At 45.4% G+C, this 26,584-nt stretch overlaps 2 protein-coding genes across 6 annotated transcripts in view; one reads left to right on the top strand and one right to left on the bottom strand.

The window, feature by feature from the left end:
- The window catches only part of LOC137434162 (PC4 and SFRS1-interacting protein), a 78,412-nt gene extending 65,047 nt beyond the window's left edge, over positions 1-13,365 (bottom strand). For both annotated transcript variants that reach the window (XM_068126884.2, XM_068126885.2), the window contains exons 1-5: positions 13,236-13,365; positions 8,242-8,318; positions 7,197-7,335; positions 3,460-3,672; positions 2,582-2,662 (exon numbers count right to left, since the gene is read on the bottom strand). In XM_068126884.2, coding sequence (XP_067982985.2) covers positions 2,582-2,662; positions 3,460-3,672; positions 7,197-7,335; positions 8,242-8,318; positions 13,236-13,307 — 582 coding nt within the window. In that variant the 5' untranslated portion in view covers positions 13,308-13,365. The remainder of the gene's footprint in view (positions 1-2,581; positions 2,663-3,459; positions 3,673-7,196; positions 7,336-8,241; positions 8,319-13,235) is intronic.
- Positions 13,252-17,875, top strand: LOC137434163 (perilipin-2). Of its 4 annotated transcripts, none has more exons than XM_078785717.1 (6): positions 13,252-13,421; positions 14,221-14,306; positions 14,619-14,814; positions 15,196-15,278; positions 17,023-17,275; positions 17,365-17,875. In XM_078785717.1, exons 2-6 carry the CDS (start codon positions 14,271-14,273, stop codon positions 17,718-17,720), a joined length of 924 nt encoding a protein of 307 aa, XP_078641843.1. In that variant the 5' UTR covers positions 13,252-13,421; positions 14,221-14,270; the 3' UTR covers positions 17,721-17,875. The 4 variants fall into 4 exon arrangements, with proteins under 4 accessions (XP_078641843.1, XP_067982988.2, XP_067982989.2 ...); XM_068126887.2 differs by having other exon boundaries at positions 13,283-13,421; positions 17,350-17,875; XM_068126888.2 differs by lacking the exon at positions 13,252-13,421 and adding an exon at positions 13,856-14,111.
- The last annotated feature ends 8,709 nt before the right edge of the window (positions 17,876-26,584 follow it).

Here is a 26,584-nt window from a genome sequence, read left to right as displayed (position 1 = left end):
AACATATAATAAAGGACCGGGATACAAGATGGGGAGAGAGAGTTAAGCACACAAGCACAACAATGGTAGAGAACAGGGACATTGGGAGATCTGTCGGAGGGGGAGGACGGGGCAGGGCTAGGGGGAGGAAGGGGTGTGAGAGGTACACAACAATTGGATTGCTAGGACAAACTGCTAGGACTTCCTGCTAGGACAAACTGTCCGTCAGACTGCCAGATGGAGAAGATTTCGTATTTTTTCAGCTTTTTTGTTTTGTTCCACTGCAAATCAAAGAAATACATACACTACATGGCCAAAAGTATGTGGACATTCAAACATCACACCCATGTGTACTCGTCGAACATCACATTCCAAATGAATGGGCATTAATTTGGAGTTGGTCCCCCCTTTGCCGCTATAACAGCCTCCATTCTTCTGGGAAGGCTTTCCACTAGATGTTGGAACATTGCTGCGAGAAATTTGCTTCCATTCAGACACAAGAGCATTAGTGAGGTCAGGCACTGATGTTGGGCGATTTGGCCTGGCTCGCAGTCGGCATTCCAATTCATCCCAAAGGTGTTCCATGGGGTTGAGGTCAGGGCTCTGTGCAGGCAAGTCAAGTTCTTCCACACCAATCTCAACAAACCATTTCTGTATGGACTTTGCTTTGTGCAAGAGGGCATTGTCATGCTGATACAAGAATGGGCCTTCCCCAAACTGTTTCCACAAAGTTGGAATCATACAATCGTCTAGCTCTAGAATGTCATTGTATGCTGTTGCGTTAAGATTTCCCTTCACTGGAACTAAGGGGCCTACCCGAACCATGAAAAACAGCCCCAGACCATTATTCCTCCTCCACCAAACTTTACATTTGGCACTATGCATCCGGGAAGGTAGCGTTCTCCTGGGATCCGCCAAACACAGATTTGTCCGTCGGACTGCCAGATGGTGAAGCGTGATTCATCACTCCAGAGAACGCGTTTCCACTGCTCCAGAGTCCAATGGTGGCGAGCTTTACACCACTCCGGCTGATGCTTGGCATTGCGCATGGTGATCTTCGGCTTGTGCGTGGTTGCTCGGCCATGGAAACCCATTTCATCAAGCTCCCGATGAACAGTTGTTGTGCTGACCTTGCTTCCAGAGGCAGTTTGGAAATCCGTAGTGAGAGTTGCAACCAAGGACAAATGATTTTTACACGCTACGAGCTTCAGCACTCGGCGGTCCCATTCTGTGAGCTTGTGTGGCCTACCACTTCGCAGCTGAGCTGTTGAAAGTCACTGAGCTCTTCAGTATGGCCCATTCTACTGCCAATGTTTGTCTATGGAGCTTGCATGGCTGTGTGCTTGATTATACATACCTGTCAGCAATGGATGTGGCTGAAACAGCCAAATCCACTAATTTGATGGGGTGTCTGCATACTTTTGGCCATGTAGTGTATGTGGATACCCAAAAAAAATTTTGATTTCAACAATTTTCTGGAAGAAATAGTGTATTATTTTTAAAAAGTGTAAGGGTGCCAATATTTTTGGCCACGACTGTACCTCCGCCAAGCTGAACAATTTACGTTTTGTATTCTACCAACAGGCTGGATCTGCATCTGGATCTGAACCAGATCTGATCTAATCAGCTTGATCTTCTCACACAATCAACTCATCCACTAAATTTTGCAATAACCTGGCCATAACATTTTGAAATGTCATGCTATATATCATTTTTGGTCCCATCTCTCAATGGAGAAGACACTTAAATTTTTATTTTTTATTTTTATCGTACCCAGATCCAGATATTCACTAAAACCTAATCAATTTGACCTTGTCACACACCCAACCTGTCCACAAAGTTTCGTCAGCAATCCATCTTCAACTTTTTGAGATATCCTGCTCACAGACAAACAAACAAACAGGTAGACAGACAGTCAAACAGGGGCGAAAACATAACCTCTAAATTAAAGGTAAACAATTACACTTGTCCATGATTGTAAGGTTTCCTTCGTTAAAACACACATGAAGACTCGGGGTAAATTTGGCTTGAGGCTGAAGGGGCCAGATAAATTGCTTACGAAAGAGGGGTGTGGGTGGGGGCCGGCTTGAGAAATAAGGGCCAGGATAGGGGAGGGGGGACGTATCTACACTTTCAACCCTGTCGTCGTCTGATGTCGTTTGTTCTACATGTCATAGCTGACATTTTGCCTTTTGTTTGTTATATTCTTTGTGCCTTGGTGATGAGGTAGCAACATGGTGGAAGTTAGATTTGTGCAAAATTGGCTTCCCAAAAGTTCCATGCCTATTTTGAGTTGTTTAACTGGCCCAACGTCTCCGTTGTAGCTTCACGAGATCAGACTGAAATGATTTATCTTCCTAGTTCCATCGGCAAATAAACCTTAAATTTACACAGATGGCCACATGCTGAGAATCATATGCAAAAGTCGAGATAAGTTCTTTATAAAGAGGCCATTTTCATTTTTAATGAATCGTGCAACACTAACGTCCAGCTAGAGCAACACTTGTGTAGTACTTGCGAGAAAGCAAAGCAAAGTGTAATGTCATATTGTAAAGCTCAGGAAGCTCTTAACATGCAGTGCCTTTGTAAATACCCGACTTACCTCGTCAGCCGAACCACCAGCTGCAGAGCCGGTGTGACTGCCGCCCGAATCGCTGGCTTTCCAGGATCGCTTTGCGACTTTCTGCAAAATAAAATTAAAATATATATATATATATCGTGGATCACAGACTGGATGGTGTGTGAAAAAACATCCTGTTTGTGTTTGTTGACCCTGTTGGTCTAGTCCCACGAGGCAATAGCTTGTGTGGCACATGGTTTCTGGCACCAATACAATGAAAGGGCTTTTATTAGATATAGAGCCGAATGGAGGTGTGGACAGCTTACTCACTGGGAGTGGAAGGCTGGAGGGACGAAGGAGGTGGGGAGAGGGGAGGGGGAGACATAAAGGGGTGCTCCTCGTTAATGATGTCCAAAATAGCTGTGATTGTGTTCACGCATCTTCCTCCCCTGAACGAGGTGGCCCATGTGGGGCAATAATGCAATAATATTCTCATGCCAAAGACTGCAGTATGGTCTACCGTGTAGAAGGTTGTAATGAGCGGCGGTATCTGTACTTAGGCAGAGAATTATCCATCTTTTAATCCACCGAGTACCCTCTGCCCACCCCTAACCTATAAACACCGATTGAATGATAAAAGTGAAGCAATGAGCACGCTTTGTATGGATGTCCAAGTTTCAATTGTTCAATCCAATTCTCTGTTCAATCCTCCTTAACGAGAGAAGATGCTGCATATGCAACATTCCTGCAAAGAATGCATCACGTGACTCAAACAACATACATGGCATTGTGGTGATTTGAACAAGCGATCTCCGAATTTCAAAATAAAAGCTCAACCCATTGAACCAACCCAGAATCCATCTCCTTTGCACTCTTGACAATGTTATTCTTCCATTTACTACCTAAAGACATCGACCCACCCTGCCAGACGAAGCCTTTTGTCTCTTGACGACTCCTTTGGGCACTCGTGTCTCATCGATCACCAGTCGGCCCTCTTCTTCACTCCAACCCTCCTCCCCTTCCTCTCCTTTTTGCTCATCTTCATCCTCCACCTTCTCAGCTTCATTGACTTCCTCTTCTTCATGGCTCCTCGAGGCATCACCAGGACTGTGGGCCTTTTCTGTTGCTTCCGTCTGCTCTCAGAACAATCAGGAAGACAGTGACAGATCAATAGATCAATAGATCAATAAATCTTTGGACAAATGGGCATTTGCAATGATCGCAATTTCATGCAAAACTAGAACAGCACTTGGTGGAGCACATTCGATCGCAATTTCATGCAAAACTAGAACAGCACTTGGTGGAGCACATACCTCTGCTAGACTGAACAGTTTACGTTTTATATCTCAGCGAGAGGTCGGATATGGATTCGGACCTGAACTAGAATCTAATCGGCTTGTTCTTCTGACTTAATCAACTAATCTACCAAATTTCGTCCAAATCCGTCCACAACTCTTTGAGATATCATGCTCACAAACAAATAAACGGGTAATATATAACCTCCATCCACCTCAGATAATGGAGGAAACAAACGGGTGATTTTTAAGCGGCGAATTATTTTTGCAGGCACTTGTTCATAGAGGAGTTATCGCTTTAAAGAAAATGGGAACGTTAAAGTTATCTGCATCCAATATATATAACGCTCTTTCGAACCACTCACTAACTGACTGATATTAATTAATGTTCTGTACCTTGCGGGTGTCATGTAAAGCTAAAATTTGGCATGCCGACAGACATAGAAGCTGGTACACTGGGATAAAAAAAAATCAAAGAACTGTCGGAAAGTGTCTGTAAATGCCCATTTTCGTAAAAAAGAAAATACCGCAACGCATATGTAAAGAATTTTTTTTTTTTTAAACAATCAATATCTAGCATTTGAAAATTGTAATTTGTATAACTGTAAAATGAGAAATAAACATGACATTAATGTCTGTAAATGAAAAAAAGAAAAAGCATCCGTAATTGAAAATTTATGGGAAAATCGTAAACATGTCCGTAAAAAAAAAAAAAACAAAAAAAAAAACAACTATCGATATCGACCATTTTAAAATGGTAATTTCTATAACTGTAAACAGTGAAATAAAAATCTCAATGAAAATTTATGTAAAACACAAACGCGTTCGTAAAATAAATATATCTAAATTGATACACTACATGGTCAAAAGTATGCAGACACCCCTTGTAATTAGTGGATTCGGCTGTTTCTGCCACATCCATTGCTGGCAGGTACATATAATCAAGCACACAGCCATACAATGTCCATAGACAAACATTGGCAGGAGAATGGGCCATACTGAAGTGCTCGGTGACTTTCAACGTGGCACCGCCATAGGATGACACCTTTCCAACAAGTCAGTTCGTCAAATTTCTGCCCTGCTAGAGCTGACCCGGTCAACTGTAAGTGCTGTTATTGTGAAGTGGAAACGTCACACAAACTCACAGAATGGGATCGCCGAGTGCTGAAGCGCATAAAAATGGACCGTCCTCGGTTGCAACACTCACTACCAAATTCCAAACTGCCTCTGGAAGCAACGTCAGCACAATAACTGTTCGTCGGGAGCTTCATGAAATGGGTTTCCATGGCCGAGCAGCCGCACACAAGCCTAAGATCACCATGCGCAATGCCGAGCGTCGGCTGGAGTGGTGTAAAGCTCGCCGCCATTGGACTCTGGAAACGCATTCTCTGGAATGATTAATCACGCTTCACCATCTGGCAGCCCGATGGACGAATCTGGGTTTGGCGGATGCCAGGAGAACGCTACCTGCCTGAAAGCATAGTGCCAAATGTAAAGTTTGGTGGAAGAGGAATAATGGTCTAGGACTGTTTTTTCAAGGTTCGGGTTGGACCCCTTAGTTCCAGTGAAGGAAAATATTAACGCTACAGCATACAATGTCCCATCTCTCAACAGTGAAGAATCACTTTAAAAAAAACTTATTGTGTCTGGATCTTCACCAAAATCGAATTGATTCGTCCTGGTCACACACCCAACCTATCCACCAAGTATCGTCCGAATCCATCCATACGGTTTTTGAGATATCATGTTGTATATCAGTTTTAACCCTATCACTCAATGGTGAAGAATCACTAAAATTCTCTCATGATTCGGATCTTCAACAAAATCGAGTCAACTCTTACTTGTCACACACCCAACCTGTCCACAAAGTTCCACTCAAATCTGTGCATAACTTTGAGATATCATGCTAAATATCGTTTTTCACCCTCTCTCAATGGCGAAGAATCACTTTAAACAGGAACAGCACTCGGTAGAGCGCATACCTCCACCAAGCTGAACAGTTTACTTTTGTATCCCACTAATATGCCAGATCTTGATGCGGATCTGAACCAAAATCTAATCAGTTTGTTCTTGTCACCTACCCAACTCATCCACCTCGTATTGTCACAAGTTGTCCACAACATCTTGAAATATAATGGTATTGATCGTTTTTAGCCCTATCACTCAAAGGTAAAGGATCATTTGTAATTTTCAAAAACACTTGTATCCGTATCTAGATCTGGATCTGGATCTTCACCAAAATTGAAACAGTTCTTCCTTGTCACAAACCCATCCTGTCCACCAAATTTCATCCGAATCCATCCACAACTTTTTGAGATATCGTGCTATACATAGTTTTTTGCGGAGTATTACAGTTTACTGCCCAGTTTGCCCATGCTATAATACATAGTTTGCTCATGGTGAATAATTCATTTTAAAAATTCTCGGATTCAGATTCAGATCTTCACCAAAATCTAATCAATTCGTCCTTGTCACACATAAATATGAATTCATTCATTCTTGAATATGAATTGAATTAATTTGTGTGTATGAATGAATAAATGAATGAATATGAATGATATGAATGAATGAATGAATGAATATGAATTGAATATGAATTCATTCATTCTTGAATGAATATGAATTCATTCATTCTTGTCACACACCCAACCTGCCCTCCAAATTTCATCCGAATCCATCCACAACTTTTTGAGATATCCTACACACAAACAAACAGACAGGGGTGAAAACATAACATCCGTCCATCGCAGGTGGCAGAGGTAATTAAAAACGGTTTCGTAGTGTCACTTTGTAATGAAAATGGCACGGTAATTTTTTTCCTGCACAAAGGAATACAAATATCCTCGAGTTGTTCTTTCAGTTAGCCATCTTATCTGAATGTAGTGCACAATGAACCAACTCAACATATGGGTTGTGTACCCAGTTAGGGTCAACACGATGTGATGCCACTAATATGGTTAGATGTCATTGGACATGCTGTTTGTTGAGTGTGGGGAACTTTCATTGGCAAGCAATACCAATATTAATAATAAACTCATGTCTGCTTTGTAAGAAATTCAGCAAATAAGTGCTTCTCAAAATGTATTTGATAAACAGGCAAAAAAAAAAAAAGAGTAACACGAAGATGTGATGTGTGACATGTGTGGTTGCAAAGCAGCACGATCCAATGTCTACAAAATGATTGTGCTAACAATTTGCTTGGCAGATCTTTATCAAAGGCAAACAATGCACCAGCAGACTCATCAACCCCTACCGAAGGACAATGAGCAATAAGGACAGACATGCACACCGGCACATAGCAGTGGCAGCAATCGGTACGAACCAAACTGTACCACCACAACCACACGGTGCACGTCACCCACCGAGTCTTCTTGAAACTGAACCATCGGGTTGTTTTCAATCTCCCAGAGGCCCTCCTTGAAACCCTTTCGCTTGTACGGAATGGCATATTTCTCCTTGTGCTGTTTGTAAGGAAATATGTCCTTGCAGCCAAGGAAAGCCCTGGAATGCAGCACGACACAATGCTTTGCAATTCAAGGTTTGTGCAAAAACACAATAACCTATTTACCATTATTACACAGATTGCATCATTTATCTCAGAAAGTACTTTGACAAAGTGTGGCAATGAACTACAGAAGACATCATACAATGGTCATTCAAAAGTGAAATCACCAAACCGGAATCAAAGGCCCACTCCACTCTTGGATTACTGACTTCCCCCACTCCTGCTGTTCCCGTTGCTATGTCGTATCCTGATCTGTTCTGTGTCCCAGCTCTTTCACGAGCCTAGACCATGTGTAAAAAATAAAAAATAAAATGTGAAAGGCAACACTCTTTGGCAAACATTTGTAGCATTAACAGTGCCAGAGTTTACAGAGAAGTATCAGGTTATGGGCATCTGTATATGACAACCTGGGTAAGAGGTAGAGGGAGCAAGAGTGATTAAAAGGGTATTGAGGATTGTAGAAAAGAAAGAAGTTGCATGGACAAGTGACATGTATGTCACTTATAAGGGGGTGGAGGGTTGTCCATCCATTCATGTACATCACTGTAGAAAGCTATGGTCCAACAGCAGGAATCTCCCGTTCGTTCCTCGTAAAGTGATCAAGCATTCTTCCAGTACGCTCCTTTCAAAATTCACTCCAGTCCATCCCACTCCACTCCACTCCACTTGTTACACATACAGGTGTGGCCAGGTCAACGAGCTGATGTATTTTCATTAGACACCAAATATGTTATCAACATATACTGTCATGTGACATATACCACACTTTTAATTTAAACAGAAGCATGGTAAGCAATCCAATGCTCCACATTTACCTGTATCAAAACAAAGAAATTATAATAATCAAGGATTTTTCTTTAGTTACCTGTCTTTACAACTCAGAGGTGCTTTCCTATACTTACGTTTCATGCGTTCCAAAGAAGAAAATTGGATATTTGTTTCCAGGAGACTTTGGGGCCCCTACTGGAGCAGCATCAACCTGAAAAAAAAATCCAAACAATAGAGATAAATAATCATTACCACAGCGCAACAATCAAGTGTAATCAAAAATAGATCCAGTTAATTGGCACAACTTGTGGGGGCCCATTTGGTGTTCCAATCTGAGCACATGATGCTGGGATCCCAGGTTCAAACGACGTACAGCACCACATTGATCAGTCCATAATGTACAAATATCCCCGTCCTTGTCCCCTGACGTGTATTAAATGTAAACACTCTTTATTGGGATTTTATTTTTGTATACCAAGTCGAGCCTCGTATAAGAGCTAACACGTAGAAACATATAATAACGGGAGTGGAACACAAGAGGGGGAGAGAGAAGGAAGCACAACAACAGTAGGAAACAGGGACATCAGGAGATCTGTGGAAGAGAGGGCTGGGGCAGGGTACACGTGATAAACAAGATAGACACTACAGGGGATTTCAGGAAAGAAATCAGAATTTGAAGGTGGTGGGTTTGGATGGGTTAACGGGGGTGGAAAATATCATGGTTTTGGATGGAGGAAGATACGAGATGGTGGTGAACAGCTGTTTTGAAGACCTGGAGGGAAGAGTGATATTGAAGAGAGTGTGGGAGTTTGATCCAGAGGTGGGAAAAAAAGAGGAATGAAAGAGTTAGGGTGAGCAGAGAGTCTTGATTTCCATCACCATAACAAGCACGCCCGCTCTCGTAGGGTTGTATCATTATCCTCTCTGGGGTATATAGATTACAGTAGATCTAGATTCGGGTCTGTTAGTCTGTTGGGGACATGACAACCATATTGTTACGTTTATGCGGGGTAGGCAAAAGAATACCGTAGGAGAGGTAGAACTGTATAGGAAGTAGTATGGACCACATGACATGTAGGAGCATTTCTATGTATTAAGTAGGGAGACTGTAGCTGAAGGTTGTTTAATTGTGCAATGTGCGAGGGGTGATACAGTGCTAATTAGTAATTGGGTTTAAAGATAATTGTGCGTGCCTTCCCTCTGTAATGTTTTCCCTTACGTTTTTGCATAACTGTCAAATTACAACAACCGCTGACATAAGTCAAGAATGAGCCGGTTTGGCCTAGCCCCACCCCAATGGACGCAATAAGGAAAAGGCCCCGCCCACGAGAGGCACAGAATCAGGGAGCAGGGAGAAGTCCGGCAGGCCACGCCCCGGGGGACGCGATTGGCTCTCAGGAGGGAAGAGCAGGGTGTGCGTCTTTTGCTCGATGAGAAGGCTTCGCCATCTTTGGTCCGGGGGCTGAAAGATCTTGTGCGCACTTTTGGAGCTTTTGTTGCGTCGGCAGCATTTTGAGGGAGGTTGTGGCGGTGGTACTTTTCGGAGGCAGAGAAAGCCGTGAGCGAGGTGAAGGAGGCAGTCTTCACCACTTGCCCACGACTCTGGGCGATTCGACACGCGGGTTTCGTCGGCCGGCACCATATAGTGAGCTTCCCGCATGGTGGCATCGGGCTTCAACGGCCACCAATCGCCTAAAAAGACCCTTTGGAGACAAATAAGTGCTGAAGAAGGAACATTTTATTTTCGTTTTATTTTCCCCTGTGTGTGTGGTCGAGTCAGAGCGTGAGGTACCTCAGAGTAGAAAATCTTAGTTTTATTGCAACATTTATTTTGTCCGCGTTTATTTTTATTGGATCATTTGTGTACATTTTATTGTCGTGTTTATCTGTTTGTGGTTTCGGGAATAAACCCTCGTGTTCATTCAGTAAATGCCTTGCATCTCTTCCTTCCCACATGCACTAAAAATAACCACCATTTTTAGGAGTAGCCTCTGAGTTCAAGCTGGTTCAGCTATCCGTCCCCAGGCGATCTTAATCGCCAGGGCGACGTGACAATATAATGCCTCAAGAATGTTAAACAGCAGTAGCAACTTCTTTTTTTTTTAAATCATACGTGTTTCATAATACTCTTGCATTCAGCGCTCAATTAATACTGGCACTGGACGAATGGACAGAACTGGCGTTTACTCCCTTGGATCGCGATCAATGGCAGCTTCACGCGCACAGAAACCGCAAGAAGCACACAAGATCATTGGTTCTGATTTTAGTAAGGGGTACGATAGGATGGAGGGGGTGGGGAGAGGGAAGGGGGACACAATTCATAATAAATAATTATTTACGAGGGAAGTATAGAAATCTAATGCACCACACACTAATCTCAAGGACGGATAGGAGGGGAAATGAGAACTGTGTGAGGCCTTTCTCGAGGAGGCGTCAACGCAACTGACGCCGAAGCAGCGACAAACCAAACGAGCAGTACGAGGCGGGTGCACGAGCAGGACGAGGCAGGGACACGAGCATGCGGGCCAACCGGCAACAGGCCACTTCTCAGACGAGAAAACAAAACCCCTTACTTTCAAGAGCCAAACAAACCGTGTGTGACAAGGAATAATTGATTCGATGTTGGTGAAGATCTGAATCTGGATACAAATATGGCGTTTTTTTAATTTTTAAACTGATTCTTCACCATTGAGCAATAAGCCCAAGAACTATTATGTAGCAGAATATCTCAAAGTTGTGGACGAGTTATGATAAAACTTAGTGGATTAGTTGGTTAGGGGATAAGAACAAGCCGATTATATTTTGGTTCAGGTCCGGATTCAGATCCTATCTATCAGTAGGAGCAGGATAATTGGGGGTAGCAGGGTAGTTGTTTTTCAGCTACCTCAGAGTGATGTTGCTGCCCTATGTGAGTCCCGGGTTCAGCTGGCTCCGGCTGACAGTACCTGGTATGGGCCCCTTGTCCAGGGTAACGGATCCCCACTGCCTTGTGGGGGAAGCCTCTTTCGGCTAAGGATATGAGAAGGACACACACACCAAACCGCACCTGTAGATCAGCCTGCGCAGCGCTACATCATGGATAAATGTGCCCATGAAAGTCAGTCGTGGCACAATTTAGGCATCACAGCGCAGCATCTGCAGACAGCTGTGTCCACTTTGGACATCAAGGGCAGCCATAATCGTACTGACGACCTGACCAGTCTGCTGTGCCTATGTGCATCAGACTTCACCTGCAGCCAACAATGCTCATCGGAATAGAGTGGGAGAGGGATAGCACACACCTCCATCACTTTAATTGCTTTTCTGTGCAGGTTTTTCCCTTCATTGGCACCAGCTCACTTGCTCACCTGCTCACCACCATTTTTACCGATACAGCCATCGCATAACTTTCCTTACACACTCCAGAATATGATATCATTAAATCATGCACATCCTACCTTAAATAAACCATATCTACCAACCAGCATGACCATATCACCTACCTCTGGATCCAACTGTATTTTGAATGTTCAAACTGTCTCTCACACACACACACACACACACACACACACACACACACACACACACACACACACACACACACACACACACACACACACACACACACACACACACACACACACACACACACACACACACACACACACACACACACACACACACACACACACACACACACACACACACACACGTCTGTGTACTTGAACACAAATTACAACCTTGGTTATTCATAGATCTCTCAGAGCAATGCACGGGATGAAGTGCATGGAAGAAGTTTCGGGAACCGAGTGGCGTGCTGATGAGGAGGGGAGTGTCGTTGAAGCTGAAGGGAAAGGTGTATGCTGCATGTGTGAGAAGTGTTATGATTTATGGGAGCAAGACATGGGTAATGATCGTAGAGCAGCAACGAAGGCTGGAAAGGGTGGAAATGCGAATGGTTCGGTGGATGTGTGGAGTATCGTTGAGAGAGGGGAAGACAAATGATGAATTGCGAAAGATGATGGGAATAGAGCCTGTGATGGATGCCGTGAAGAGAAACAGGTTGAGATGGTTTGGTCATGTGTTGAGGAAGGATGAAAGTGACTGGTTGAGAAGAGTGATGGAAATGAATGTAGAAGGAAGTAGAGGACGGGGAAGACCGAGAAAGACTTGGCTAAAGATGGTGGAAGAAGAAATGCGGGGAAGGGGGTTAACAAGGAGAGATGCAGAAAATAGGGCAAGATGGAGAAGATCGTCATGGGGACCGCAAGGCTAACCCCCGCTCCAGCAGGGAAAATGGCCTTAAAATGCATGTTGTTGTTGTTTGTGCCAAAGCAATGCAATGGAGGTGGGGCACAACTCATACATCCATATTAATCAAAGTAATTAATTATTTCATTAAACCTTACTGCCATCAAGCAGACAACACAATTTGTATTTCGTGTGAAAATGGAACTAAGCTGTACAATGTCCACAGCGAGCAAGATGCTGCGTATGTGACGTCATTGCAGGATGACGTTGAAGGATGGGGATCAAACCGTATCACGTCAGACCCCAGAAGGTTACCAGTCCTTTGGCACCCCATGGGCCTGGGGGCTAGTGCTCCAAGGTGGCCGGGATGCATCCAACAGGTAGGGCTAGAATTTGGCCAGGGCACCGAAACACAACGGCATGCTCTTTACCAAAGGCACGATGGCATCTTTACTTAAAGTTTACAATCTACGAGTCAAATCAGGAGAAGACACCTGGTGTCTGGAACGTCATCACCAACGAGCACGTGAGTGTACGTGGTCTGCTACGTCATCACCAACGAGCACGTGGTCCTTTGGAAGGGACGTCGATCCGACTGTCGGGTCAGAAATACAAACATATATCAAGAACCTTTAACCCAGAACCCCGGATTGATATGATGTCTAAGCCGACGACTACCAGTACCAGTACCACTACCAGTACCAGTACTAGTACTAGTCTATAACCGACGTGTTTACCCAACACCCTGCCTCCACATGGTCTATCAGAACGGACACAGCGGTGGATAATTGAACATCAATGACTGCCCGATGCCTCTGTAGGAAATTTGGCGCCGACGCCCGAGGCCTAGCGCACAGAGCACGGTTACAAATGTAGGCGAGGCCGGAGGTTTACCCACCCGAGCGGGCCAGTGCGGATACCCTTTCATTTTGGCGAAGATGAGATCACCGGCCTTGTAAACCCGACTCATCCTGCAAGCAGAACACCGTGGACCGGCGAGGGACCCGGGCAGGAGGAGTAGGCCGAGCCCCAGGAGCGTCCGCTAGGCCCAGCGCCCGGAAACACGCGGCCCAGGCACGGATCGGTGAGAGCACGCACTTTTATTATATTAATATTGTATTAAATTAACAACACGGACATCGTTCGTACGCCGTCACCAGCAAGCACCCGCACGACTACCAACTACTGCGTTCTGAGGCACTGGACTCGTGCTATTGAAAATATCCTTCAGTTTTTCAATCCATTTCGAACAGGTCTGTCCGCGAGCGTTTTGTAATTCGCTCATTCGAATCCAAATACGGGTCACGTGAGCACGAACGGCCGTGCCGTGCGTCACGTGACCGGCCGAGCCGTGCGTGCGTCACGTGACCGAGCACGAACGGCCGAGCCGTGCTGTCACCGATATCTATATAAAGCACGAATAAAAAAGCTACGTTTCATAAAGGCGCGATTGCAATCGGGATTATTTAACTTATACTTATCGCATTGGTGATCAAATCGGCAGATTGTATATGCGGAATGAATGAAGAATGAATGAGCTACATTCCCAACACAAGACGAAATTGGCGTGGGGGGAGGGGAATGAATTTTCGAGAAGAAATAATTAGGTCAAAGGGAGACGGCGTGTGACGTCATCGCCGTCACGTGTCCCATGTGGAGCGTGGACGTATATATACCGATAGCCCGCGAGCTTGATTTCCCATGTATATGTGTTGGGTTGTGTAATCGGGTGTGCGAGTAAATCCAAAGGTATACAGGACTACAGGTGGTACCGGTAGGTAGACGCTCGCTGCGTCACATTTCGCCCGGTGTGTCTTGCCATATCCCAATGATGACGGCATTGCTTTGTTTTCACCTCTTCGATCCTCATCTCGATGCTTCAGATTCCAGTCGCTGGTTCATCATCGAATTGTGAAACTTCTTGTTGGACGCAATGGCTCTCGGGATCGTGGACTGCGCAGACGACAAGGTAGTTGGTTTGATTTTGCTTGTAACGGTTTCCATCGTGTCTATACCTGTAGCATCCTATTGTGGATTAAACCTTCTAAGCAGCCATTTTTGAACGTTAAAATTTGCTGCTTTCGTGTGGGAAGTGGCAGAAGGTCATTTGGTCCAATGTGCCCGTGTTTCACCCTGATCCTGCACCAAGGCCCCTTTTTTTCAGTGTTTGGAAGGTTTGGCGGATCCATGAGGTCGGTGTTTCTTGAGCATTTGCCCAGATGATGTACTTATTGTGATGGAGTAATGTTGTGCTCCTTTACCCCCCATACCCCATCCTCAGAGTGTAGTGCAAAGGTTGGTCGGGCTGCCTTTGCTGAGTTCTGCTTATGGTGAGTTGGTCGCGGTCTACCTAAATGGCAAGGAGGCGAGACCCATCCTGCGTTCACTGTGTAATGTGGCCGAGCAGAGCATTTCGGGAGTGACCGCGATTGCTGCTACTGGAAGCCGCCCATTTACCAAGCTTTTGCAGCCACAAAGTACGTATAATTATCGACAGGTCCGTTTTGCTTGACGATATGCCATGACTCATTTGATGACATTTCCAAGAGATATCTAACCTATTTCGTAATTACTTTGCCACACTGCAACCAAAGTCCGTGATATGTTATCATGAAGGTAATTGAGGCTGTGGGAAAACGAGGGGGTTGTTTTAACATGAGCAGTTCATGATTAGATGTTAAAGTATGGTAAAGGTCGTGCAGCTCCACATCACCCACCCCTCCCTCTGACTAATACCTTCTAGGTGTTTAATTATCGTCCTTAACCATATATGGTCTTTCCAATTTCACACTGACGTGTTGCATCAATTCAGTGTAATTAAATGTAATCGTTGTGACGTGTAATTGTTTTATCTGCAGTAAAGTTTGTTGACAAGCTGGCGTGCCGAGGTCTGGATGTCTTGGAACATAAAGTGCCCATCCTTCATCAAACATCCACCAAGGTGTTTAAGCTACTGCATTTAATTGGTACTGGTTTAAGATTCATGGAAATTGACCCAATTATCTGACTCCCTGGTACTTGTCTGCCACAAAGACTCGGTAGAGAACATACATCCACACATCCATGAAGCTCAACAGTTTACGTTTTGTATCCCGCTGATAGGGCAGATCTAGATCCAGACCTTAACCTAAATCTAATCGGCTTGTTATTGTCCCTTACCCAACTCATCCACCAAGTTTTGTCATAGGTCATCCAAAATTGTTTGAAATATCATGCTATGTATCGTTTTTGGCCCTACTCAGCCTGTCGTCCTTCCGAGGCCGGCAAATTGAGTACCGGTTCACTGGTAATTCTCTGCGTGTCGCAAGAGGCGACTAACAGGGTTGGCGACAGGAAGGGCATCCGGCCATAAAACATTGCTTCAAAAAGGGGATCACGGTGCCCGAAAAGGCCAACCCCTGCTCTGCGGGGGAAAATGGCCTCTAAAGGTGGCTTATATCGTTTTTGGTCCTTTCACTCAATGGTGAAAAATCATTTCAATTTTTTTTTTGTTTTTTAATGCTCGTATCAGTATTCGGATCTTCACCAAGATCGAATTTATTTGTCCTTGTCACACACCCAACCTGCCCACCAAGTTCCGTCCAAATCCTTCCGTAACTTTTTGAGATATCATGTTATATGTCGGTTTTAGCCCAATCACTCAATGGTGAAGAATCACTTGAAAAATTTCTGATTCAGATCTTCACCAAAATCTAATCATATCGTCCTTGTCACATACCCAAGCTCTCCACCAAATTTCGTCCGAGTCTGTCCATAACTTTGTGACATATCCTGTTCACAAACAGACAGACACACAGGAGTGAAAACAACATCCATCCACCTTCAGTGGCGGAGATAATAAAACTGCGGATGAATGTTGGATATTGTATAAACAAGGTGTATGAATCGATTGTTTTGTTTTTGACATTCAAAGTTTGGGGTTTCCAACAAGTATCCTGGTGTTGGCTTAACAGTTAAGGTGGCTGGCTTGAGATCTCAGGGTCATGCTGTTGAATTAACACCAGGTGGGTTTACTCAGCCTGTCATCCTTCGGAGGTTGGAAAATTGAGTGCCAGCTTACTGGGATGAATGAGCCATTCGAGTATCCTGTGTCGGAGTGGCGACCTGTCCAGGAATGTGCCCAATAGCCTAGAAACTGCTTCGGTAGCCCTATGCATTAGAAGATGCTCGTCAACAGGTATAGTTTGAAGCTGATAAAACTAGAATGGCACTCAGTAGAGTGCATACCTCCGCTATGCTGAACACTTTACGTTGTGTGTCCCACTGATAGGCTGGATTGAACCAAAATCTAATCGACTTGTTCTTGTCACCGACATAACTCATCCACCAAGTTTTGTCGTAACCCGTGCTCAACGTTTTGAAATGTCATGCTATATACGTTTTTGGCCTCATCTCTCAATGGTGAAGAATTGCTTTTTAAAAAACTACAGTATCCGCATCCAGATCTGGATCTTCACAACAATCAAATTAATTATTCCTCTTCACACACCCAATCTGTCCACCATGTTTCCTCTGAATCCATGGATAACTTTTTGAAATATCCTGCTCATAGACAAACAAACACACAAGCAGGGCTGTGGAAGCATTGCCTCTGTCCACCTTCGGTGGCACAGGTAATAACCCACGTTTTAATGTGATGGGTAAATATGCCGCTGTTAAAAGATTGATCGATTGATTTGTTTTAGGTCGTTACAGGTACAAAGGAACACCTATCGGACACGTTCCATAGTGCCCAAATGCAGGTGAACAGCATGCTGGACCATACCAAGTCCCGTGTTGAAGGGGGTGTAGAGCGTTCCAAACAGGCTGTGGTCGGTGGTACTGATGTTCTCCTGGGTACGCGGCTTGGACGTGTGGTGCTGTCCGGTGCTGACATGCTCCTATCTCGGACGGAGCAGTACGTCGAGAGGTTTTTGCCGGCTTCCGCGAATGAACCAGGCAAGCCAAAGTTTTGAATGCATTTTATACTTAGATTTTTTTTTTTTGATTGCATTAGTTCATAATACCTGCAGTTTGTATCCTTGCAGAAGGTGAAATGGCTGTGGAGAAGTCTGCACCGAGCTCTGTGACCATTGCTTATTACAAGCGCCTAGCTGCAGTATCCAGCAAGGCTGGACGCCGAGTTTACAGGAAATCTGCTGCTGGTATAGAGCACGTGGTGAAAAGCAGCCGTGCTCGCGTGGCTAGCGTCCGCAGGTCTCTCGATGCCACATCGGATTACCTTGTCCAGAAAACGCCACTGAACCGTGTCTTGAGTGTGGAGCGCAGGCCGGAGCCTGAACCCGAGCCGGAGCCGGAGCAGCAGCCTCGGCTTGAGCAAGAGTCCCCAACAAATGCTTCTGTTGAAATGCCTGTCGACTCTCCTGATGAACCATCTGAATAGTTTATTCCACAATGTTGCTGAGAATATAGAAGTTGTTTGCTCACTTTGTAGTTGTGACGTTTTTGTTCAGTTCTGAGTATTATTTTGCCTATTTGGATTATTAACTAAACTGATTTGATTTGACACGTTTGAGTACAATAAAGAAGAGAAACATGTTTTCTTGATTTCACTTGGAATTTTTAAGCTTTTGCTGCTTCTGTTGTAAATGCATCACTGTAACTGTTAAAGGCTTGATTGTTAAATAAAATAAAGGCCCAGTGTCAATTTGCATTGGCGGACAGGTAGAACAATCGATGAAATCAACAGGATGCTGATCGATGTATGGTGACCGCTGTGGGAAGCAAAGGTAAGCTGACGTTTCGGGCGTTAACCCTTCGTCCCTCCCTCTCTTGTTTTGATGAAGGGTTAACGCCCGAAAAGTCAGCTTCTCTTTACTTACCAGTTACCACTAGAATATCTCGAGCCATGTCCTGTTGATTTCAACCATTGTTTTATTCATTAGTTGGCCCTTATTCACCGCTGATGAAATCCAGAAAGCTGTGTTAATTATTGATCTGTTGTACAAATTCGTTTGATTAGACGTTGAACTATTTGGACCTTCTTACTGATGGCTTTTATTTCCAGGTGAGAGCTTGACACGTCACTATAATCCAGATCTGGTGCATGGGCTACCCGGTCAACCTCCTTAAGATAATCATAGACCCTTGCGCTGGTCGCTAAAACGTCCACACTGGTGTTACATTTGAATTGGGAGACCGACGCCTCGTCCTGATGTTTTGTGCTGTCTAAGGTTGGTGATCATGTTAAATGTCTCGTCATGTTGGTGGAACAATTGCAACAATAGAACGGCACTCAGTAGAGAACATACCTCCACCTGGTTGGCCATATCACTCAATGGTGAAGAATCACTCAAAAAATTATACGAGCCGGATCCGGACCTTCACCAAAATTGAATCGATTCTTCCTTGTTACACACCCAATCTATCCAACAAGTTTCATCCAAATCCATAACTTTTTGAGATATCCTGCTATGTATCGTTTTTGTCCCAATCTCCCAATGGTGAAGATCACTTAAAAAATTAAATAACTCTCATATCCGAATCCATATTCAGATCTTCACCAAAATCGAATCTATTTGTCCTTGTCAGACACCCAACCGGTCCGCCAAGTTTCGTCCAAATCCGTCCACAACATTTTGAGAGATCCTGCTATGTATCGTTTTTGGCCCGATCTCCCAATGGTGAAGAATCACTTTTAAAATTATAGTAGCCGAATCCGGATCTTCACCAAAATCTAATCATTCCGTCCTTGTCACATACGCTATATCTCTGCCAAATTTCGCCCAAATCCGTCCACAACGTTTTGAGATATTTTGTTCACAAAAGGACAGACAGACAGACAGGGGTGAAAACATAACCTCCATCCACCTTTGGTGGCGGAGGTAATTGCAATCCCAATCTTGAAATTAGTGGGAATAGTGACAGTTTAACTTTTTAGATTTTCTTTCGTTTCTATTTTACATGAGTACGGTAAACTAAAATAAACTATGACATCACTAACCCGATATGAAATGTGCTGAATAAACATAGGTATAATCCGACTTGGGCTCCCACAGGTGTCCTCCAGTATCTTTCCTGCCGCGATTTTCGTGCTTTGAGCCACAGAATTCTTCTCTCCTGCTCAGTAGCTTTGACTTGTGTTACGGATTCGTCACTTCCGTTGTCGTGGTTCTCATCCACTGTAACATTTTTGGTTGCATGTACTATTATTATCGTTTAGGTGAAATAGAGATAACTTTTCAAAAGGTAAAAAAAGTTAGTGTTTTAAAAGAAACTGGAAACCGGATCGGGAACCGGACAAGGAAGAAGAGGAGGAAAAAGAGGCGGAGCAAGTGAGGTCGGAGAAGGAGCCGAGCTGTTTGGAGGTCTTGAGCAGGCGCTGGCAAGCGAGGGTCACTAGCGAACTTTGGGGTTTCCTGGGAAAGGGTTTCCTGCGACAGAGTTGTTATCGCTGTGACAGATAAACCTGCGTGACAGGTTTTGTGGTTGATTCCGAAGAGAATCATTGGAGTGCCGTTACGTCTCGAGAACGGACCGTTGGCCATTTTGCCTCGCGCCTGATTTTGCATCGCTCCAGGTTTTTCACCTCGCTCCAACCATTTCAACGCATCCAGCCGTTAACCTGGTGTGTGTGTGTAACGTGGATTTTGAGTGGGAAATTGCGGTTCGCCGATTGGGAGCCGTTGAACATCCATGCCCGAAGCTGTGATTTCCCGGTCGCCTCTTGAGGACACCTTTGCCCATCTTTCGCAGTGTGACTGTCAACCGAGCGGGATTCTGGTCTCGATACAACATCGTTCTGACGATCACTGGAGCGTGGATCGACTTTGGTTTGAAGCTGGGACAGAGACATTGGGAATGTTATTTTCGCTCACTTGGAGCACAGTGAGTTATATTGTACGAAACTGATGGTACCATCATAGGAATGATATATTGGTTGTACAATTGATTAATATTGTTATTGTACTGTTATTCTTGTGTGACCTCAATACAATACTTGTTTGTTGGTAACAATTGGTGTGGTTTCACCATTGATCTTTGACCCACAGAATAACACTTCTTTCTGCCGTGACTCCTCTCGGGGTTCGGAGGTACAACGTGACCGGGGTTTGGGGAGGAGCACGTAACACTTGGTATCAAATAAAACGAAAGTTCTGACTGTTTTGCTTTGTTGTTCGTGTAATTGAAGATACAGCAACTTTTGACTAAGGCTGCAATTACAGAAATATCGAAAGAAGAAAATATACATGTAACCTGTGAACGTAACAGGTGCAGCTCATGCATACAGCACGTGCACTCAAGACACGTCTTCCCCCTTTGTTTGTCCCTTCGAGTTCGTTGCTAAGCGGACATCGCATTATGGGGCGACAAAGTTCCAGGATGTTCGACACCGAGAATGAAGATGAGATGAAGCCGTGCAAGGTTTTGGAGTCTCGAAGGCCTTCTTCTTCTCCTTTTGGGTTTTATGGCGTTTTCAGGGCCGTGAGGCTCTATACACGCCACGCGCCTGAACAACACTGTGTTGCAAAAAAAATAAAAAAATAAAATAATAAATAAATAATAATAATATAATAATAACAAAAAGTATTGAAAAGGAGGCCTATGGGACATCGATGGGACTATATAGGTCTCCCACATGCTTTCAAAAAGTTTAGGACCGCCTTGCACAAACGGGGATGCTTTTAGTTTAAATGACCAAAAATGACGGTCGGGTCAGACCCACCGACCACCTCCTCTCTAACGATTTTAAATAGGAGCAACCTATAGGTCCATCAAAAAGGCGGCATACCAGAAATAAGTGAGATAAATCTTCGGGTTCCCTACAGGCGTTGCAAGTCCCCTTAGGGCAGGGGCGGGCAACCTTTTCAGAGTGAGGGCCAGATGAGACTTTTGGAAGGAGATCGCGGGCCGGAGTGAAAAACGAAATCTCAGAATTACTATATTTTGTTTACATGAATAGATTGTACAAAAATTGCATTGAACACTCTACAAATCAATGAGACTGCTGGTGCTGTTTGCCATGAAGAAGTATTTCCATGTCTGGCTCGATGGTTGAGGTAGACAACAGAAGAATGTCATTGAGGTGGCGGTCCGAGAGTTGGGAGCGAAGGTGAGACTTCGTGTACTTCATTTTCGAGAAGAGCTGTTCACAGCAGTAGGTGCTGCCGAACATGGCCACAATGCGTTGGACATGGGCAATGTATTTTTGAAAATTGTTAGAAGGGAGAACGGTGTCGCGGAAGAAGGACAATGGAGAAGAGGTGCGGAACTTCGCCTTCATTTCATCGTTGCACTGCAGCTCCACCAACTCCATCTGTAAGGAGGCAGGGGCGTCTTCCACGGGGAAGTCAAAGGGAGCAGTGAAAAGCTTGAAGTCCGCAGCCAGCACCCTGACTCCTGCAAAACGGGAAGCAAATTCCTCACGTAGAGAGTTGACGACACTAACGCAAGTGCCCAGGTCCACATCGTCAGGGGCACATGCAGCAAGGCGAGGAAAATGCACAAACTGACCAGAAGCCAATTGAGCCTCCCACAAGCGCAGTTTAACCTCGAAGGCAGTGATGTGCGCGTACATGTCTGTCACGAGAATGTCTTTGCCTTGCAGCTTTATGTTGAGGGTGTTCAGGTGTGCCGTGATGTCCGTGAGCAGGGCCAGGCGAGCTAGCCACCGCGGATCAGAGAATTGATCAGCGTGGGGAAGGTTCTTCTGACGTAGAAAGGTGGCAATCTCCTGCTGTAGGTCGCACACCCGAGACAGCATGGCCCCACGACTCAGCCAGCGTACCTCACAGAAGTAGAGCAGGTCGTTGTAGTGCACGTTCACCTCGTCCATCAGTGCCTGGAACTGACGATGGTTAAGGCTGCGGGAGAGGATGGAGTTGACGACCTTCACCACGACAGACATGACACCAACGAGGTTGGCAGACTTAGCGCACAGGGACTCTTGGTGGATGATGCAGTGCATCTTGTTAATGGGCTGAGTGTATCCGGCGGCTGCACAGTGACGCACTAGCAGCGAAGCGGCGCCCTTCTTCTCACCAACCATCGCCGGGGCACCGTCGGTCGTCACACACACAAGACGGGAGAGGTCCAGGGAGTGCTGATCAACACACAGAAGCACGGCGTCGCAGATGTCTTTCCCAGTGGTGGTGTCGCGCAGCGGGACAAGCTGGAGGAATTCCTCACACACTTGAAAGTCAGCGGTGACGCCACGGATGAAAACGGACAGCTGGGCCGTGTCCTTTGTGTCGGTGCTCTCATCCAGAGCGAGGGAAAAGGCGACGAAATTTGAGCTGCGTGTTTTGAGTGAGTCGTGCACGTTTTCCGACATATCCTCGATGCGGCGACGAACGGTGCGGGACAAAAGGCTCACGTTCTCAAAGGCGGAACGCTGCTCTGGACAGACGGAGTCCACTACAGCGAGGAGGCATTCCTTGATGAAGTCCCCATCCGCGAATGGCTTCATTCGGCGAGCAAGGATGCGGGAGACTTCATAACTGGCGCGCGTCACCTTTTCGGCCTCAGTATTCTGCTTGCGGAAGAGTGAAGTTTGTTTCTCCAAGTTGCCTGATAGTCTAACCATGGCGTCCTTCCTTTCGGTGGCAGACACCAACGCGAAGTTTGACGAGCGGTGCTCTGTCTCCCAGTGGCGGCGCACGTTGTACTCTTTTAGGACAGCCAAAGTCTTCAAGCATATGAGGCACTGGGCCTGTCCAAAGCGCTCGATGAAGAAGTACTTCTCCCACTCAGGGTTGAAGATCCGACGCTCGAGGTCCACTTTCCTCTTCTTAACACGCTGGGTCGCAGACATGATGAGCTGAAAAGGAAGAAAATTAGGTATATCAGCAATGAATAAATGATGTAACAGCAAGCAATCTGGGGCACAAAAAATCTCGGAAGACGAATTGTACAGATGAATGTATTTATTTTGCGCGCACGTGGCCAACGCTGAATATGACACAGTTTCACCGTAAAACTGAAATACAGGAAATGAATCAGTCTGCATACTTTTTTTTTTAAAGAGTTCGTTTTCCTTTTAAACAAAAGTTCGTCAATTTCGTTTTCCTTTTAAACAAAAGTTCGTCAATTTCTTTTTTCTTTTACAAACAGAAAGTTCGTTATATTTTTATTTTTACAAATAAAAAGGGAGAATAAAATTATTTAAACGCAGCAAATGAAAGATAATAACATGTTCTAACAAACAAAACAAAGCAAATTGAAAGAAAGTGAAAATTGAAATAGGTTTAGAGAACTCTGCGTCGCTTACCTCTTTGTTGCAAGTTATTTGTCCCAGACACCAACGTTTGTCGCAAGCTGACTGAATCGGAAGGACGTCCGTATCACATGCCGGCTGATTTGAAAAGACCGCCTATCAGCAAGCAGGCGGTGTCTAGGCAAGACAGTTCCCCGTGCGCATGTCTTCCGGAAGAGGACGGTGCTGAAGACAAAATGTCCCTTTCTTGAATTCAGACCGGCTAAATATAAACTCTTACATTTACAAATGATATGAGTTTTACTGGGAGGTCCGCGGGCCGGATTGCAATAATAAAGCCTAGCAGGGTGGCGGGCCGGACGCTAAGCCTTCGCGGGCCGGATGTGGCCCGCGGGCCGGGGGTTGCCCGCCCCTGCCTTAGGGTAACACCCTATCACGTGAAGATTCGACTTAAGTCGACAGTGCCCAATTCTAAGCCTGGAGAGAGCCACCTGGTCTCTGCGGGACAACTGAGGTAGCCGAACAGAGGGGATCACGTCTGGATTTACCCTGTAACAGAATCTACCCTTCATGGTGGTGTCCCACTGGGATTGCCATTTTTTAACGATCTTGTCCCTGGCCACATTCACAATTTCAGACGGTCCCAAAGGGATTTGGGTGACACATTCAGATGTGAGTGCACACCTGGCTGCAAGATCACAGGCCTCGTTTCCTCCAATGCCAACATGAGCGGGGATCCAGCACAGATTGACCACAGATCCTTTCCAACTAGCAATGTTGATCAGGTGCAGTACTTCGAGCACCAGGTCAAATCTGCATCCCTCCTGTGGAGACTCTCGTGCCTTCAGTGCAGAGAGGGAATCAGAAAAGGTCACGGAACTCAGAGAGTTGAACTCGATTATCCACTCCAGTGCCAATACTATAGCAAAGAGTTCCGCTGTGAAGATGGAGAGATGATCAGATAGCCTCTTGGCCTTTGTCACCTTAACATCAGGGATACATATTGCCGCCGCAGTTCTCCCAAGGGAAGGGACTTTAGAACCATCCGCATAAACGTGGAGAGATTGACTCTAAACTGAATGGATGAACTCCATCGCCTGGATGCAGGATGCAGAGGGGTTATCCTTATCAACTCTCACCCATAGATCCAGGTGGATGTGAGGCATAGTAAGAGTCCAGGGGGGCAAGATTGGAACTTTATTGACGGACTCAATGGGCAAGGAGTCCAGACCCATTTCACCTGCTACCCGCCTACAGGCCATCCCGAAGGGAGTGGAATTTAGATTTTTGCCCCATGCCTCGTACTCCCAACAGTCTGCAAAAACAGCTTGGGCTGGGTGATTGGTCCCAGAGGATATAGATTTAGCCCAGAATTTTAGCCGGGATACCTCCCAGCGGAGGGATAGCGGCATCTCACCGGCCTCCACCAAAAGGGCAGAGATCATGAGTATGCCCAAAAGGGCATACTCATGAAAGTGCCCAGACAGACACGCAGGGCTTTAGCCTGAATGGCTTCAAGTTTTCTGCAGTTGGTTTTTGACATGTCTGAAAAAACCTGGCTACCATAGTCCAGATGAGGGCGGATAAGGGCCTTGTAAAGGAGAAAAAGACTTCCCTGGTGGCCTCCTCAGGAAGTGCCAGTGAGGCATCGAATTAGATTTAGGCCCTTGGCGCATTTGTTTGCGACCTACTTAACGTCGGAGCTCCATGTAAGCCCTTTGTCGAAAACAACACCCATGAACGACACTTCAGAAGATGCTCTGGGGATGGTTCCACCAACTGATATTGATGTGTCCTGAACCATCCTCTTGCGGGAAAAGGTTAAGGACTTGGATTTGGGCCCAGAGAACTGGAACCCCCACTTTTGGGCCCACAGCTCCATCAAGCCGATATCAGCCTGAAGTTTCCTTAACACAAAGCTAGGTTTTTACTCTGGACCCACAATGCTATGTCGTCCGCAAACAGCAGCATCTTGCCGTGGATCCCTAGGAGAGAGGTCATATCATTGATCATAATGTTGAAAAGTGTAGGGCTTAAGCAGCTGCCCTGGGGGACTCCTTTCAGATGGAAGGAGGAAGAGAGGGTTTGCCCCACTCTCACTTGAAAAGATCTACTGGCCAGAAAATCCCGGATCCATCAAAACATTTTGAAGGCCTCCTTTATACGATTGTGTTGTTTTTATTCGTGGCAGATGTAGAGCCTCTCGGTTCGAACGACGTCATCGATAATTTAAAGACATCGATAATAATTTAATGTCAACCCTCGACTCTGATTCTGCAACTGGACCTGACGGCATCAGCCCACGGGTCCTAAAATCCTGTTCTTCCGCTCTTTCACTCCCTCTCTCTGTTCTCTCCACCCTCTCTTTTGCTCAAGGTCATCTGCCATCTGCTCGTAAATCTGCCAACATCACCGCTTTGCACAAAAAGGTGCAAAAACAGATCCCAGCAACTACAGACCAATCAGCCTTCTCCCAATTATCAGCAAAGTCATGGAATCCATCATTGCTTCAGATATGAAATCTTTCCTCTTCTCCAATGGCTTGATCTCTGATCATCAATTTGGTTTCAGACCTGGTCACTCTACTCTGGACATGCTGCTTCTGCTTTCTCAACAATGGATGGAGGTCCTCAATGCCAAACAGGAAATTAGAGCTGTCTCCCTTGACATATCACGTGCCTTCGATACGGTCTGGCACCCTGCTCTGCTCACCAAACTCTCCTCCTTTGGTATCCATGGAAATCTCCACGCATGGCTGGCGGACTTCCTCTCTAGTCGTAGTCAACGTGTGGCCCTGAATGGGTTTCTCTCATCTCCTCTTCCTGTTCAGGCTGGAGTTCCCCAAGGCAGTGTTCTGGGCCCTGTGCTTTTTCTGGTCTTCATCAATGATCTCCCTGACTCTCTTGAAAATCCTCTCTATCTCTTTGCTGATGACTCTACTCTCTGTCGCTCCATTCTTCATCCCTCAGATCGGCAGTCTGCAGCCTCCTCACTCTCTGCAGACCTGGACAAAATCACAGACTGGGCAAACAAGTGGAACATGTCTTTCAATCCTGACAAATCTCACACTCTTACGAGGCCTCTCCGAAAAG

This window comes from Myxine glutinosa, chromosome 10 (assembly GCF_964187855.1).
Source record: "Myxine glutinosa chromosome 10, kmMyxGlut1.1, whole genome shotgun sequence".
NCBI lineage: Eukaryota > Metazoa > Chordata > Myxini > Myxiniformes > Myxinidae > Myxine > Myxine glutinosa.
This window is presented reverse-complemented; position numbering and strand designations above follow the sequence as displayed.